This window comes from Lupinus angustifolius, chromosome LG20 (genome assembly GCF_001865875.1).
Source record: "Lupinus angustifolius cultivar Tanjil chromosome LG20, LupAngTanjil_v1.0, whole genome shotgun sequence".
In the NCBI taxonomy this organism is placed as follows: Eukaryota; Viridiplantae; Streptophyta; class Magnoliopsida; order Fabales; family Fabaceae; genus Lupinus; species Lupinus angustifolius.
In genome coordinates, this window is record NC_032028.1 from 19101647 (window position 1) to 19121212 (window position 19566).

Below are 19566 nucleotides of genomic sequence, written 5' to 3' on the forward strand. Positions count from 1 at the left end.
ATGCCTAACAATTTTAGCTTCTAAAGTGCAACTAACGATTGATTAATTGTGTATGATATCATTTTTGTAACTGACTGAAATTTTTTGAACTTTTATGTTTCTTTATGACATTATTATTTAATTATTTCTTTATGAGTATAATTATAAATATGCATTAAATTTCCAATGTTAAAGTAACCATGTAATATGCCCAATTAAGCAAGCATGTAATGGAATTCAATGAATCAAGACAAATTACATATAAATATAAATTCATCCATAAATTCAAATTTTGTAATTGATCCATAAATTCAAACAAAATTGAATATAAATGGAATTAAATATAAATATATTTCGCAAATTTATTATTTACAATTATGCAAATTTATATCCATAATGAGCATTGCTTAAAATTAGTGAATCATAAATAATTTAATATTTTGATTATTACATCCTATTAAATAGAAATTCAATCCAAAAAACAATAAAAAATCAAATAAAAAAACTAATTGTGGAGGACAAATACTTAGTCTTTAGATAACGGAGCAAAATACATTCAAAGACAAGCATGCCTAATAATTTCAGTTTCTAAAGTGTAACTACCAATTAATATTACTCAATTAATATCAACAAATTTATTAGTTATAATTATGCAAATTTATATTACATTTTTGTAACTAATCCATAAAATCAAACAAAATATAATATAAATGGAAATTAATTTTAATATTCCACAAATTTATTAGTTATAGAGTAGAATATAAATGAAATTAAATTGTCTTCAGTGGTTATGACTGATATGATGATCATATTTACTGTGATTAATTAGATAAAATATCCATGTTCAACAATTAAACATGCCAAATTATTTATGATGAGAATAAAAAAGATTAAAGATTATTCTTACTAATTTAAGGTTGACAGATTCAGATAGTAAAAAAAATAATTTCGAATGAAAAAGGATAAACACGTAATAAAATTAAAGAAATATTCTTCTACACTCAAATGATGAATGTAACCTCTAATCGTTGTATTCTATGATGTGAGATTTCTCTTCTACAAATACCGAAACAAAAAATATGGTCAATTCGTATTTCCTGCTTTAGAAAAATAACCACATAGGAAAAAATATTTTAACAAATATCATTGAGAAAAAAATAATCAAATTCATTTGTTGTGCAAAGGAGAATAAAATTGAAGATTTATGAAGATAGAGACAGAGAGACATAACACTAACCTGTAGACATCCTTTAAGGAAGATTCAAACTACAAATGAATAAATAAGATGATAAAGGTGAGATAAGATGATAAGATAAATAAATTCATAACAACAAACAAACAAATACAATATTGTAACTTGTAACTAAATTGTGAGTATATATATAAATGGAGATCGAGTACATAATATAGTCATTGAGGATTTGATGATTGTTAAAGATGAAATCCTTGTAAATCAGACACTAAAGAAGATGATTATTGGAAGAACAAATCTACAAAATAATGAAATAAATCATACCACATATACAAAATAAATAAATCAAAGAAAAAAAAATAAGAATATACAACATAATAAAAAAAAATCAATTAAAAGATATAGAAAATAAGAACATATCTAAAAATAAAAACATATCTAATAATAAACAAATGAATGAAAAATCAATAAAAATGCATTTTAAACAACATATTTACAAAATAAGAACAAATCTACAATGACGAAGATGAGTAGCGGGATACAGAAGCCATCATATTAGGTTAATTAATGAAAAAATCAATAAAAATGCACTTTAAACAACATATTTATAAAATAAGAACAAATCTAGAATGATGAAGATTGAGTAGCGAGATACAAAAGTCATCATATTAGGTTTAAACAAAGTGAAGATTGACGAATGAAACATTGGATTGTAGACATGAGAGAGAAGAAGAGAGAAATATGAAACGAAAGGGGAGAAAAAGATGGAGATATTAAATGATAATGGAGGGAGAAGTAATTCACATGTGAAAAGGGATTCAATCCCCATTATTGTGAGATGTAATTTCTTCATAGAATAAAAAACAAATAGACTCATTAATCATTAGAATTAAAATGTATAATGTATAATGTATAAAAAGGGAAGATACAATATTAAAAGATACATATGATTAACATAGACATGTTTTGGAGAAAAAATTTTGATTGAGAGATTGACACATGTCATGAGGGACTTGAGAGATTTACACATGTCATCTTTTTTTGTTATCTAGATAATAGATAGATAATATAAGTCTTTTCTTTCTCTTATTTTATTCTTTTGATATGAAGTAGTTTGTTATGATGGCCACAACCACAAAATGATGGTTGACCATCTTAGTTGTGGTCAGCGACCAAGAGTGATGAGATGTTATCCTTGAGGTGGTTTTGATTAGAGGTAGTAATAGCAAAATGACCCACCGACCCATTTAGCACATGATCACAAAATTCTCCCAAATTAAAAGTAAAAATAAACTATTGGAAACATTCTCATGCCCTTTTAAAATGAGTTAGTAGGTCATCCACGGACATTGATAATAAAAAAATTAAAAAATCATGAAAATTAAATATAAAGGAATTAAACAAAAAAGTTGAATAGAGAAAACATAAATACTCTATGTATTATATGAACATGAACAAATCATATTATATCGCAATTTTTTGAAATCTTAAATAACATTATATCACAATTTATTTGAATTTTAACATTTAAAAAAAATAATTAAGCTTGCACGCCTTCGGTTGTACACAATAGAAACGTCTATCAGCATTCATGTCAGGCAAAACTAACAAAAGGTGTAAAATTCTATATCCTAATGGCAAAAAATGTAAGCTATGAGGGTGCTCTTAAGGGCAATGATCATTTTACATTGATTAAGAATAACATAGTCATTTCTAGCTTAGAGAAGTAAAATAAGTTATTAGTTATAAATAAAGATAACATCCAGGTAGAGAAGTTTATTTTTCTAATAACAAAGATGAATAAGGCACTCAAAACACGATTCGCTAATTTATTTATTTATTTCTAATATATACCATAATTGCTGGTCTCTTTACTCAATTTAATTTCTAAATCTTACTAGTGTCACACATTAATTTTTTTTCCGGTGGAACTAATCTATTTAAATTTTTGGAGCATTCTGAAAGTAAAGTTTACAATGTTTAATTATTCCTATGCATAATGAATGTCAAACCTTGTAGATTGTATTACTTCTTATTAACTTCTTTTTAGATTTGTGTAAAATGGAATATCACTGTATCACTTGTTCTCCTTGTTGTTCTTATTTTTTTAATAAAATTCTACTTTCTTTGTTGACAAAAAAAAGGATGAATAAGGCACTCAAAAGAGACGTTTAGCTAATTTATTTATTTTTTTCTAATATCTATACTGTAATTCATTACTCGTTTTGACATTGATTGAAAATAACAGTCATTTTTAGCTTAGAGAAAAAAATAAGTTATTGGTTATAAATAAAGACGACATCAAGGTAGAAAAGTTGATTGTTCTAATATCAAGAAGAATAAAGATACTCAAAAGAGACCATTAGCTAATTTATTTATTTATTTTTTAATATATACCATAATTGCTATTTTGGCCTCTTTACTTAATTTAATTTCTCAACCTTGCAGGCGCTCACACTTTAATCTTCTCATCATGTTGCTTTTTCATGTAGTCAACAAAACTAACTCCTTTGTTAGTTTGCCCGAAACAACATTGTTTTTGGAAATACTTCCACCCCATTCCATTTTCTTTAACTTTCATCTTCTTATTTATTCTTCTTTCTTTGCTTCCATGCCTGCAACCACAAATAAAAAAGCAGCATGACAAAGCAGTGGAAGTGTAGGACAACACAGAAAAACCGCACAATAATACAACAAATCTATTGGATTTACTGAATCATCCATGGTGTGGTGCATTCCTCAATTCATATCTTCTATTCTTGTAATATCTATTTGTTCCTCAAAGTACATAAAGATTGTACTTTCTATATTCCTCAAGATTCAATCTTTCACCAAGGCCATCTGATATTTAAAATTAGACTTATCGGAATATGGAAGAACACCTTGACACCAATGGATGGTGGAAAGAACCATGAAAGAATTAATTTAAGAAGAAAAAGATGATCAAAATTGTCAATGACGGTCGTGATTCATCACCACCATCACTCAATCAGCCCATTCTTGTTATAAAACTTTTGCTTTTGTTTTTTTATAGTGCTAGATCAAATTTGTGTGTTGACAAGTTTGATATTTCGCCTTAGGGTTTTAGATAGGTTTTGGATATGCTAGTAGAGATAAAGGATAAAAATAAAAAAGATATAAAAATAGTTTAAGTTATTGTTAAAAAATTATTAAAATAACACTATTATAAAAAATTGAAATTAAAATAAATTAAAAAGGATGATGAAAAAAAGTGCATACCTACATGTGATGAGAAAGGGGGATAAATAAACTAATCATTATTTGCATTTCTTTATGTTTTTGTGTGTCTCAATTTCCATGTATGTGTAATATGATGTTTCTCCCTTCTATTGGTAGGGGGACCTTGTACACATTTTTGTATGGGGAGTGGATCCCAACATTAATGCGTCATAATGACTTGATTAAATTCGAATATTTGGCATATTTTTTTATTTCTGATCGATATCTCCTTTTTAATGATTTTATCAATGACCCATTAAAATAATTAATTTTTTATATTTTATTTTTTATTTAAAAATTGAAAATCAAAGGAAAATCACATATGTATTTTTAAAATGAAATTTCTACATTACTAGGCTTATTTACTATCCATAGTTAAAATTCATTTTATTTTAAAAAGAAAATGAAAATTGGGAGATGGTAGATTGAATTGAGATGGTATCTAGTTATTATTGAGTTAATAAGTGCTCATTAACTCATTTAACCCTCATTTTATACAGGAGTAGGAAATCCAAAATTATATACTTTCTAAAATCAAAAAATTTCATTTATTATTATTTTTATTCAATCAAATCTAATTAAAAATATTTGTATCAAAGTGCTCAACATTTATTATTATTATTTTATATATATTTAACATTTGTTATTATTTATTTCTCTGTGATCGGTGTTGTCAATTGTCTCTCTTTACTAATTGCTTAGTGGATAACAAGTAAATTGATGTGTGAGAGATATTATGATAAATAATTAGTAAATAAATGAACAATAGGAACATAAGCCAAGCCAGGGTACTATTGGAACATGGGAAACAAAAGACGATGAATACAGGTCAAGGTATTGTGTGAACCTAGGAAAATAAAAGCACTGAGGATGTAGGTCGAATATTGCTGAAATTCGGGAAAATAAATAAAACCAAGAATGCAGGTCGGGATACTCCCACAACTTGGAAAAACAACAGTCTAGGAACATAGGTTGGGGTACTGCCGGAACCTAAGAAAATAAGAAAACAGTAAAGACACAAGTCGGGGCACTACCGAAATTCTTGAAAATAAAATAAAAACCAAGAACTTACGGTGAGTTACTATTGGAACTTACAAAAAACTACTCTAGGAATGCATGTAGGGGTAATGCTGGAACCTAAGAAATACCGAAGACGTAGATCAGAGTACTTCCAGAATTTTGAAAAATAAATCCAGATTGCAAGTTCAGGTACTTCTAGAATTTGGGAATATAAAAACACCGAAGACGCAGGTCAAGGTACTTCCAGGATACATGAAAATAAATAAAACCAAAAACATATGTTGGGATACTACCGGAACTTGGCAAACATGACACTAGGTATACGGGTCGAGGTAGTGGTGGAACCTAGGAAAAAAAAACATTAAAGACATAAGTTGGGGTAGTGCCAAAATTCGAGAAAATAAATAAAATCAAGAACACGGGTCAGGGTACTGCCGACTTGGGAAAGAAGACACTAGGAACACAAGTAAGGGTTTTGATGGAACCTAGGGAAATAAAAACATCGAAGACACAGGTCAGAGTACTTTATAGTTTAGGAAAATAAATGATATCAAGAACGCAAGTCGGGTTACTTCAGGAATTTGGGAATATAAAAACACTGAAGATGTGGGTTACGATATTGTTAGGATTCATGACAATAAATTAAACCAAGAACGCATGTCGGGGTATTACCGAAACTTGGTAAATAAGACAGTAGGAACACATGTCGGGTATTGCAAAACCAAGGAATATAAAAAACTAAAGATGTATATACTACCAAAATTCGGGAAAATAAGTAAAACAAGAACATGGGTTGAGGTACTATTGGAATTTGAGAAAAAATAGACTTGGAATGCTAGTCGAGGTACCTCCGAAACCTAGGAAATAAAAAACCGAAGATGCAGGTCGTGTAGTGCCAAAATTTAGGAAAATAATTAAACCCAAGGATGAAGGTCAGTGTATTATTAAAACTTGGGAAATAAAACACTAGGAACACACATCGGGATAATGCTGGAACCTAAGAAAATAAAAACACTAAAGACGAGGGTCGAGGTACTATCATAATTCGTGAATAAAAATTAAAATTCAAACCAAGCATACGGTCTTGAAAAGTATGATTTTAAACATGCTAGGCACAAGGTACTATAATGTATTATTTTGAGACACGTCAGACATGTGGTCCTGAAAGTATAATTTTGAAATACATTAAGCACAAGTACTTGAGAAGTATGATTTTGAAACACATGAGGGTTGAGGATCTAGAAAGTGATTTTTAAACACATTAGGCTCCAAGACATGATAAGTATGCTTTTGACACACGTCAGACTGAAGGACCTGAAATGTTGAATTTATCACATCAAGGTACAAGACCTAGAAAGCATAAATTGAACATCAAGGTACTACAGGACCCAAAAAGCTTAAATTGTAGTTCAAGGTACATGACCTAGAAATCTTAAGTTACGTTTATGGATAGCAATGAGTATCCTGACCCATAGGTACCCACAAATAATACTCACAATGAGTCGATTCTAGGTTTTGGTTTCTGGACTCACAAATAATTGAGACTCAACATTTTTAGACAAGCTGTTGGATGAGTCTGGGTCTGGGTAACGAGGTACCCAAAATGTTAATCCATAATTATAATATCATATTAATTCATAAATATGATTCTTATATTGTTAAAAAGTAATTTTATATTGTTAGGCAATGACATGATGTTATGTTGTTAATTTACATGTGTAATCTAATGTTATGTACTAAATCAATTTACATCACAATGTTCAAGTAGTGACTTTGTTTTTTATATTTGTTTGAGTAAAATCAGTTGTATTTAATAGTCAATTTAAATTGTTTTTAAAACTTTAAACTATTTTTTATAATTTTTTTCTCTTGTTGATTATCTAAATAACATATAAGATTGTAGGAAAAAAACATATAATTACATCAATTACTCGAAATTATTTTTAATTTTTTTGAATTTTGTATACTTGATGATCCGCTGGGTACCTAAAGACCCGTATGTAGCAGACCCAGCGGGTATCAGCACGAGTCTGAGGTGAGTTTGAGTCCAAAAATAGAGTAATAGAGCGGGTTCGAGTAATGCACTACTCAGACCCATCCACACACATTGCCATCCCTAGTTGCATGTCAAGTTAGATGACCCAAAAGCTTAACCTATATTTCGAGGTACACGACTCAACAAATTTAAGTTTCACATCAAGGTACATGACTCGAAAATTTAAATTGCATATCAAGGTAAAGTACTTAGATAGCTTAAATTGCACATAGAGGTACATGACCTAGAAAGATTAAGTTTAAATACATATTTAGGTACAAGACCTAGAAAGCTTGAGTTTAAATAAAACTCTAATTAAATGATATAATAATATGATTTTTTTGGAGATATATGACGCTTGAAGTTTATTATTTATAGCATAATAATTGCTTGATGCACCTCGATTTATAGTTGAACAACGGTTACATGACAGGTTGGAGTTGTCACTATATTTTTTCTATGAAAATGTAGAAAACTCTTTTTTTCTCACTTTTGTATTCCATTGGTCTTTCTCTTTAGTTTAGAGATTTGGATTCAAAATTCGATTATGGATCGGGGAAGGTATGAGTATCGCTTATGCTTATACTAGATGATACCTTCAATAATTTTTTGGTATTACCAAAGGTATCCCCTCACCCTTTTTGGGTAAGGAACTAATCCCTTTCGGGGTGAGTGATTGTCCTTCCCAACAAGTGTCGCTCTCAGGAATCGAATCTTTCACCTTTTGGTCATCCTTAGGATCTAGTAGGATATTACACCACTAGACTAACACATTGTGGTATACCTTCAATAATTGTATGGATTACTTAATAACCCTAAAATTGGTTTCTTATTTTATTTATTTATAGAGGAAATAATTTTTTGTTATATTTGCGTCTCACAAGATAGGATCTTGTTCCTACATATCCAAATGAGCAATAAGAAATTAAGACTATAGAATTCTTAGTTAGAAAATAATTTTTTTTGGTTCAGTTAATTTTATTTTTATGCTTGAAAATAAGTCATACTTAATCATAATCCACCACAACTTCTTAAAATGATAAATAAAAATATGATAAAAATAGAACAAATTTATTTAACGTTTTTTTATTAATAATGGTAAAGGGTGGCATAGTAAAAAAAATGCTTATTTACTTATTTTATTAAAAATCATATATCATTTCATTATTACATCCATTCATTATTGTAAATATATTTTTTAAATATTTTATTAACAGAATGCACATTCATTCTTTATTTTTATTGTTATTTACGTTATCACTAGTTACTATTATTACTAAAGATATTATAATATAGCCACTTATGATTTTTATAATTAAAATAAGAAAAAGAATAAGTGAAAAATAAAAGTTGAAAGTTACATATAGCTACAGTAGCATGCAATTGATGGTTCACAATGGTATACAACAGTAACAAAATTTGAGAAATTTACATATAACGTGATCAAGCTTTATGACTATGCCTCAATATGCACTGTGAAAAATGCTGAAGAATGGAAGGGAATGGGCTGTACAAATTTCGAGCGATCCTATTAGGATTCTCTCATGTTTCTCTCTAGCATTTTTTGTGTTCCTCAATGTTTGTGTATCTCAATTTCTATGTTTATTCTAATGTGTTGTTTATCCCTTCTATTTATAGGGGACATCAGACACGTTTTTTATAGAGAAAATGCCTATCGATAATTTCATAATGATTTGATTGAATTTGAATAAATGCATGTTAAGCCACTTCAAACCCTTTTATTTTAAAATTAAAGAAAATGAAAGATTAGTAATGTGAAATTAATTTCAAATAGTACGCACCATTAGAAAGCCAAATAAGTGCTTATGAAACATTTTTTTTATTGTAAAATAAAAAAGAAAATTGGGAGGGGGAATTGACTTTGAGATTGCATGTCACCAATAAATATTCATTAAGCCATTTAAACCATTTTTATGAGTTTAAAATCCAAAATTATCTACTTTCTAAGAAAATTCAAATGAAAGTCTTCATTTATTATTATCTATTACCTATATAATAAAAAAAACTCCCTCATGACATGTGTCAATCTCTCAAGCCCTCATGACATGTGTCAACCTCTCATCAAAACTAAATATCCCTCATGACATGTGTCAATCTCTCAATGACATGTGTCAATCTCTCAAGAACTCCCTCATGGCATGTGCCAATCTCTCAAACCCTTATGATCGCGACAAGTTTTGTTGGATTTGCGACCTCTGGATTTGGATCTGAACTTTTTATAATTGGTACTCCCTTTTTCTTGAGTTCTACCTCGAACACTTAAGCCCTCACCCTTGTCCACAGAATTAACTTCAAGATCAAATTTTTCTTTGGACAATAAATTAGATTTAACATCTTCAAAGGATAAGGTATCATTATTTCCATACAACATGATTTCTTTGAAGTGCTTATAGGTAGAAGGTAAAGAGACAACCAACAAAACAGCTTTGTCTTCATCTTCAATATTAATATCAATATTTTGCATATCCATAATAATAGAATTAAACTCATCAAGATGAGTTTGAATAGGAGTACCTTCAACCATACGAATGGTGTATAACCGTTCTTTGAGACGAAGCTTGTTTGCGAGGCTCTTGGTCATGTATAAAGTTTCTAACTTCAGCCACAAAGCCGCAGCGGTTTCTTCATTGGCAACCTCACGAAGAACCTCCTTCGACAAACAAAGTTGAATTGTTGAAAGCGCCTTTTCATCCAACTCGTCCCATTGATCATCGGTCATGGAAACTGGTTTCTTTGACTTCCCATCTAAAGCTTTCTTTAATCCGCTCTGGATAAGAACGGCCCTCATTTGGACTCGCCAAATAGAAAAGCTAATTTTGCCATCAAACTTCTCAATGTCAAATTTTGCAGACATTTTGAAATTCTCAATTTAGTAAGAGCTCTGATTCCACTTGTTAAGGTTAGAGCACAATGCGGAAGCACAGGATTGAATCAATTGAGAACAAAAGAGAAGCAAGTAAAGGATAAAGAAAATAACACACAAGATTTAACGTGGAAAAACCCCTCAGTGTGAGAGGAAAAAAACCATGGGCGATCAAGAGCAAAATTCCACTATGTAAAAAAGAAGAGTACAAGAAATCCTCTTATAATGATGAGGACAAATGACAATATTTTTTCTCACAAATACTCTCTCAAATGGAACAAGAATTCTCACCAAGAATGCACTCACAATATATGTGTAAATGAAAGAGATGTTGTGTGTTGTGAAGATGATTTTGAAGCTCTCTATATGTGTCCTTTTATAGGCAAGCAAAGTCTTGGTATCTTGGATTCCAAGCATTGGATGCTTGGAAACAAAGCCATAAAAGTGACATAAAATGCCCTTAAAGAGAGCCATAAAATTGTCATAAAATTCTTTTAAGGCATAGTAATGAGAGGCATCTAACACTAATGAGTGTCACTTTTATGGGATTTGTTCATGGACGTGTCACACAAAAATATTGTTGTCTAGAATGCATGAAGACCAATAACAAAGTTGGTTTTATTAGTTACTAACACCTCTTGCTAAAGAAAGAATATCTACAAGAAAGTTTTAAATCTGGGTCTGCAATTGTTACATACAACTATATATCAATGTTTTGAAAATAGTCAAAATCATACTACGATTAGTCGTTTACAATAGTAGTTGCATTGATCACAAATATCTGTATTTATATGAAACGTTTAAGATTTTCGAAGTTTTCAAAACCGTTATTTAAAACTTTGAATATAACTTTATACAGGGAATTAAGGGGTAAAGGAGGAAGAGAAGCAAACAATAAGGCATTACTTCCGCTCAACGATTTGTGCATGAGATGATTGGAGTGCAAGGCTGGACCACACGGAATCTGCGGTGCACCCTACCCTTAACTTTTTATATTTATCTTAATTAGTCTCTTCTACAAATATCACATGTCCATAATAGTTCAATACTTCAATCACATATTGTAATATAAATAAATAAAAAATTAAAAATAATAATACTTTTATATTATTGGTTAAAATTTGATTGGTCTAGAATAAGGAATGAAACATTCTTGATAATAGGTGATATTTTTCCCTTCTATTATGCCTTTGTAATGCATGCATGACCACAGATTCCATGGACTTCTTGTGTTTCTCACCCCCTCTTCTCTTTTAGTTTCATTTATACTTATGCCCCCAATTGTAGTAAAAGACTTTATTTCCTCATTTTGATACTTTACTTTCCAAAATTTAGTTAGTAAACTATTACTCCTAGAATCCTACCTATCCCCTTTATCTGCCAGATTACAAGGAAACATATCAAAAATAAAATAAAAGACAACTATTTAAATAACAAGCAATGGTAAAAGAGGAAATAATGGTCATGCTTAAGCATCAATTTCCTGGTAATAATGGCTTGAGAAGAACCTCCTCTCTCATCACAAAAGTTAAAGAATTTTATTAATGAATAATTATCCTCTCCATTTTGTAAATAGATAGGATAAGTTATATTCAAACTTCTAACCTATTGATTGTGGTGGTTCATGTTGGGCTAGTTTAAAATTTGTATTAACAAAATATACCAACAATGTCAAATTCATGGCTAATGGCACAAATAATCAAATAATCTATAATTGGATAGGAAGTTTATCTTTTTCCACTGTAGAATTTGTAGTGAGCCAATCATTGAGAATGACTATAACCTATGCCCAATTATTGACATGAATAATCATATTTCGCGGCTGGTTATGTGTTACAAGCAAAACAAAACCAAAACCAAAGAAATCATACTTTATAGACTTTATACGTGAAGCATATTATTGAGATGTGAAATCTTTAGAAAAATGTAGTTTCATATTCAACTATAAATAACTGAGGAAACAAAGAAGTATGAACTACTTTCTTGTCTTGCTTCCAAAACATTGTGGAGTATACGACTTTCAAGTATTTATAGCAGCACACTATCATGCTGATTCCTGCTTCTACTTCAGGAATCATCCATGACAGAGATTCTTTTGTTGGGACAGCCACACACCCCCAAAAGAGAGGGACATTTACGTGCCTCAGAATGGATTAATTTATTATCTCATAAGATGAGAGATACCTTTGATAATACAAAAAAAATATGAACATATATAGCTAATCATTACAAATATTCCCTACCTCACCTTTCTGTCTGAAACTAACATAATAGAATCCCTCATTCCCAGTTTCCCACAATCCCAAAAAAACTCCTCCTACCACCTTTCTCTCCCATTATTACAGTAAAGCCTCTATTAGCTATTTCAGTAACACACATAATCAGATAATCTGGCATCTGCATGGCTTTGGGTTTAATTCCAAATTGACATGATTGCCTTCAGGATCATTATGGGTTGTTGGTATAACAATCTCAACTAAGAAAAACTGACACCAAATATTTTCATTTTTTAAGAAAAGAACTTCAAAATAGATTACAGTAGAAAACCTGTCCAATTATTTCCCTGCAATAGTTTCCTGTTGAGTATACAATGCTTAATCATTTAATTAGAAAAACTTAGTATTGGAAGTTCAAGTCCAGCACTTGTCGACAAATTAAACATGATGTTTCCTATACAAAATTACTTATTTTGCTTCCTTAACCAATTCATTAAGGGCAATGGTTAGTATTTTTTTCTGTAACTATGATGCTAGACTCAGACTTTCCTTGACTTTTGAATTGGATAAAAACAAAAGAAATAAGAACATGATAATCAACAACAACAAGAAAAAACACATTCAGATTTCTTAAAACTTTATGTTTGTGAGAGGGAAATACATGCAATGGGAGAAATTTCAAATGATGCATACTAAAATAATTTTTCAGCTAATAGTAGAAATGGACAAGGAAATGTCCAGAAACACCATCCCCAGGTGCATGCAAAGTGAAGAAGAAAAGAAAGTTTTAACATAATTTATGTTCTTAAAATAGACAAAATGTCGCAACAGTGTAAGAGAAACTCTAATGAATCATATTGAAGGAAGAAATTATTATCTTAACGCAAATATGAGTATCCATAATACTCTATTCAAGGACTCCAACGTTGAAATTGTTCCTAGTACAGAGTGAAAAATTCTGCAAAGTCTAGCCAATGTACATCCAAGTGCTAGACTTAGTGAAATCATCCAAAGTTTATATGATCATTTAGACTTCTTTCCTTGTTTCTTCTTGATAACTTCATCAACATACATTATGCCCTTGCCTTTGTAAACTTCAGGTGGCTTACAATTCCGAACAGTAGCAGCAAACTGATGCACCCTTTGCTTGTCTATTCCAGTGCAGCAAATTACATTGTTTTTGAAGCAGAAAACACGGACTGCGGGAGGCACAAGCAACTCAACCTCGTGACTGTATCCCAATTTGAGATACAATAGACGCCCTGCATCTTCAGCTCTAGCTTTGTATCCAACACCCACAATCTTAAGAAATCGAAAAAAGCTGGCCTCCATCACCGCAGAAGGTAATCAGTCGCCTGAATTGCCAGAAAACAATACGGAAAATGGGAAACTTAAAGCTTTGATTAAAGAATTAAACCAAAGTGAAAAAAATAAGTACAAGGTAATGACAATAGAGAATGCTATACCCATTAGGCCATAACTATTATTGTGTAAAAACATATTTATTGTCATTTATGAGTAAGCCACTAAGCCATTGGAGATAGAAAATCAGGCACCGGTAATGAAATCATATTAAACAATGTAAATAATATGCATGCAATAAGAATGGATCTAAATCACTATATGAAGTGAACCAGATGTGTTGTTGAAATTGCATAACCAAAGGAATCTGTATTCTATAATTAAACTAATAAAAACATCTGAACAAAATACTTCATCACACTGCTGGTTCTTAATTAACAAGTCACTTAACATCTGGTATGGTGAATGACACACTTTAATGGAGTTACTTGAAGGTAAGTCTTTGAAACATGGGTGTCACTAGTGCATAGGTATAAACATTCCTTCGACGCAATGTATTTTATTCCTTCAAATGTTATACTTAGACCTAAGAACTCACTCTTGAAATGAAATAACTGCTCTACCAAAATAATTTACCTTTGTACACTTGCACACAATCGAATAATAAGAATATGTATTGCAGACTGAAAAACTTTATGCCTCCCTCCAATACATCTCTATTTCAAAAATTGAATGTATTTGGCAGAGATGGAAGGCAAGAAATGGAGATGACAGGATTGAAATAAGGAACGAAAAACATTATTTATAAATACTATAAGTTTGGATTAACTTATTGTGTTTAAAACAGCTTAGAAGCAAAAGCACTATGAAAAAGCAATAATTTTCTAAAATGTTATCACTACCAAACATGTGACTATGTGAGGGTGGAATGAAAATTGGCATCACCAATAACAGTGTGCTAGTGCTTAAGTTATTAGTTTAAGAGTAGAAGAGTAAGATACTTAGTGACTTGGATCTAATACAAAAGGAAAGGAACTTTCAGACCATTAATTATGGAAGTACAAGGGTCTGTGGCACTGGAAAGTTTGTGCATATACTACAGCAATTCTTTAAACTGCACTCTGTGACCGCAATTGCAGTCACAGTATTGCAGTTTCATGAGTCTTTGAATCAAACCGCAACTGCAACTGTGGCCGCATCAACCACATTTTCTCGCAATTGCGGTAAACACAACCACGATTTAAAACATTGACCACAGGTATTCTCCACTCTCCAACGTAGGCAATCATGTTTCGGTTTGAGCCATGTAGAGTACTACTACGTGCAAACTTGAGCATAAATTTATAGGCATCATAAGTGATAAGTAACAGGAAAGGCAAATCAACTTGAAACTTAAGTAGTTTATTTGAATATCATAAACTTATCACGAATATGATATTTGCAAATGATTTTATGATTTCGAATCAATTTACGAGTCTCATAAAGTCCACCGAATAGCTTGACATTATATCAAACAGTTGATGTGGAAAATTCATAATACACAGAGATGGCAATATAAAGAAACCAGAAAAGGGGTACAAACAGACTCTTGGAAACTAATTTCCAGGTCCATATCACAGATCAGAAAGGGAACTGACCTTACGGATAACGCCGGTGGAAGATGGCGGACGGTGGTGCCGAACGAAGGAGGCGAGGGCGTCTACTAGGGCTTAGTATCTTGTGAACTGAAAAATAAATAATAATACTTTATCACAACTTAAAGTAAGTTTTGATTGAAGGATTAACATTATAACATTTATGGTGAGAGGGTAATATGTCAATATAAAGATTTATACATATTTATTATATCATCTAAAATAAATTTATTTTAGAGAAAAAGATGTATGCACTGATAGTATATGAGTTTTATATACTATAATTATATCATGTATTATTGATTGATATTTAATTAGTGTTGACTTTTTAAAAAATGTAATTCAAATGAATGGTGAATGATGAGGTGCATGTGTATAAAATTTTACACTGTCAGTATATAGATTTTACATTCTTTATTTTATCTGAAGAGTTAATAATAATTAAATATAAATGATATATAATATAATAACAGTTTATAAAACTTATAAATAGATTTCCCCCTCTTTTTGCATACTTCACCATCCAATAATATAGTGTAACTTCTATACATAAAAATTATATACACAAAGACATTCATGTGTATTACATATATTTAATAATTAATAAAATTAATAATGACTAATATAAATGATAAATATAATGAATTTTTTATATTATCAGTATATATTTTTTCTTATGTATATATACAAAATGTCTAAGTAATATTGTTAATTAGGATCGTCATGTTCATACTTACCCAATATCCATCTAAATTAGGGCGGACATAGACATGCCCATTTTTAAAATGGGCATGAAATATCATGATATGTTAGCTTTAAACATGTGTAAGATGGACTTGTGGGACACCCTAAACAAAACTAAAAAAATGTAAACAAATTTATATACAATTCATAAAAAAGTAATATGTATTTCACATATAAATATATTTATCATTATAAACAATCGTATAAATGGAACAATACGTACAAAATATAAATGTAATATATAATAAAAAATATGTATAATACATAATTTACATACAAAATTCAAAAGGAATAGTACGTATGCATATATATAATATAAAAAATATAAATGTATATGCATAATAAGAAAATGACAGTATTTTCTTATCTATGATATACAAATACATATATAACAAATAGAACAAAATTTCTCACATTTAACAAAATACATATATTTTTACATAGTTCATGTTCAATACTTTATTTAATAATGTTTGTGTGATGCTTATTTTCCTTGCTGGAAATGCCTACAGGCGAGTAGTTTTACGGGACGCCCTAAACAAAACTAAAAATATATATACATATTTATATATACTTCATAAAAAATAAATAATATATATTTTAAATATAAATATAATTATCATTATAAAAACCATATAAATGGAACAATCCATACAATATATAATATAGAATATATATAGTACATAACTTACATACAAAATATAAAAGGAATAGTACATATACATAATATAGAAAATATAAATGCATATACATAATAAGAAAATAAAAGTATTTTCTTACCTATGATATACAAATGCATATATAATAAATGGAACAAAATTTTTCACATTTAACAAAATATATATACTTTTACATATTTGATATTCAATACTTTATTTAATAAGTGTCATATGTTTTGCCCGTTAAAAACATCTACAGGCGAATAGGACATGTAGGCGGATATTTTCGGATGGATGAACACATTTTTTATATCCCGACTATCCAATAATTGTGAGTATCATGAAGTTTGCCCAAATTCCAATGATATGTCCACGGCAGTCTTCCAGGTCTCCAGTAGGGTGTGCATATTGTGTATTGGACACACTTCCAGCAGGGTGTGCATATTGTCTATATCACTTATAATTAATATTTTTTGCATCTGGGTTTACACGATATTACATTTATACCACTCGTTATCATATTTTAATACAATTTGGACTCAACACAACTTACATCCTCTTCTAGCTTCCTATGTTATCTATACTACTTAATAAAAGGAAACTACAAAATAAACACTCTATCATGGTGTAATTTATAATTCTCTATTTTGTCCTCATTATATTCTTTTTTTTACAAAAAAATTATATAACATTATCTTCTTATTTTACTTTCATTATCTTTTTATTTTGAAATATTTAAAAAAATTAAACACTCCATCAATCGAATAAATTCAATTACAAAAATATTATATTAATGTACAAACTATATGTTATAAATGATAGGAAAACGAATTAACAGACACGACAATACACTAGTGTATATATTTCTTATATTTATGTATGAATATCATATATGTTTTTTTTATATTTCACGTTCTGATTTTTTTAAAAGTACTTTTAGTCCATTCCTTCTAGTTGACTGATTTTCATAATTGTTGTTAACTTGGTTGAAAGATACCAAGACTACATGCTTAAAAATATATATAGACTAAAATTAGTGTATTTTTGTCCATAATTTTATTGTCATGATATTTTAGTATTTTTGTCCATAATTTTATTGTCATGATGATTTTAGTCCTTATATTTTCCTTTTTTTAAGTGTTAGTCCATTTATATTAGTATTGTCCATCCAAAGTTAATAATAAAAACAAAATTCAACATATTATAAAGGAAACATGAAGAATTATTCATCATCAGATATAATGAAGTAACAAGTAGATGAATGCTGAATTGTAAAGATGTGTATGAACCTAAGTATATGGGAAAATTAAAACGAGAACTATTAAGGATGTATTTAAACAAACAAAATAAATATCAACATGACAGCTTTATCCCTAACTTCTTTCATCCATTTCATTTCATCAACTTCGCCGCAACATCATAACCATCTTGTCTTCCTCGGATGGGGATCACCTGTCTTAAAATGGTGTCCCCAATCCTATCCCATACCATTCATGTTCAAACACATGGATTTAATATTTTATTTTTATAAAATAAAATTAAAATAAAGTGTTATTCTTATTTGTTGGCAAAGAGTGATTGGATTGAGACACAAGGACATGAATTCTAAGGAATAGAGAATCCAATTCCATCCTCCTCATCCACTCATACAGAGATCCTCTATTGTTCATGTCTCAGGCCAATTAAAATGTTACTTTTTGTTTTTAAAAACTTTCTTTTATCCATGTGACAATGTGCCATTAACTTGAGACAAGAAATAATATACCAAGACTGGGGATCCCTGTTCCATCCAACCAACCCTGGAATGCATAACAAAAATATTCCATATTCTTATTATCTTTATCATCAATAAGAATAAATCACTTCGTTAAAAAATAAATTCCAGAAATCCATGCCATCGCACGCCCATTAAACCTACTCTAATCTTCCAGCGCCAAATCAGATCAGAAACCAACGCCCACCATCATAAATTCATGCTCAACTCCCTTGCCTCTGCCAACCAAAACCATAAACCCTATCATATCTGAAAATGTAATGTGTCAAGAGAGCACTTACGCTTGTCTATGTTTTGATGAAGACAAAGGGCTTAGTGAAAGCTTAAAGACAACTCAACAAATCAACATGTTAAATATTCAAGAGCTTCATGTCTAGACTAGAGTCTTAGATGTGTCTTAGTTATTGAGTCTAGGTTAGGTAAACCTAGATGCAAATCTCACAAAGTCTAAAAACTATCATATTATTTACATGAGACATCCCATCAAGTTTATTATACGTTCATGCATTAATCATACATGTTATTTCTGCATATTAGGCATAACATAAAGGTAAAACATGTATAGTTGATAAGCATAACATATATGTAGTTTACCAATTAATATCTTAACTGAAAATATGTCAGTTAATCGATTAAGAAAATCTTTAATCGATTAACGTGAAAACAATTTTTAACAGTTTCAACAGATAACTGAAAAATGGATTCCAGTTACTCTTTAACAGTTCGTTAATCGATTAACATGCAACATAATCGATTAACTGAGTGAAAACAACTTTTCTATATAAACTGTATTTTCAACAGATTTCACATACGATTTTATACATTTATACATTCATATTAGAATTGCTAAGTTGCGTATTTTCATGTTCAACGTACGCCATATAGGC

The 19566-nt window shown here is 29.8% G+C and overlaps 1 protein-coding gene across 2 annotated transcripts; it reads right to left on the reverse strand.

Annotated features, from left to right (window-relative positions):
- LOC109335094 (60S ribosomal protein L6, mitochondrial-like) lies at positions 13348–15647 on the reverse strand. 2 transcript variants are annotated; one of them, XR_002106177.1, is made up of 2 exons: positions 15506–15647; positions 13348–13921 (listed from the first exon to the last, which is right to left on the reverse strand). XR_002106177.1 is itself a non-coding variant. In XM_019571163.1 (2 exons), the coding sequence occupies exon 2, from the start codon at positions 13896–13898 to the stop codon at positions 13590–13592; it is 309 nt and encodes a 102-aa protein (XP_019426708.1). In that variant the 5' UTR covers positions 13899–13921; positions 15511–15593; the 3' UTR covers positions 13348–13589. The 2 variants fall into 2 exon arrangements, 1 of the variants encoding a protein (XP_019426708.1); XM_019571163.1 differs by having other exon boundaries at positions 15511–15593.

Coding starts and splice junctions, on each gene's coding strand:
- LOC109335094 (XM_019571163.1), bottom strand. CDS start 13,898: ATGGAGGCCAGCTTTTTTCGATTTCTTAAGATTGTGGGTGTTGGATAC.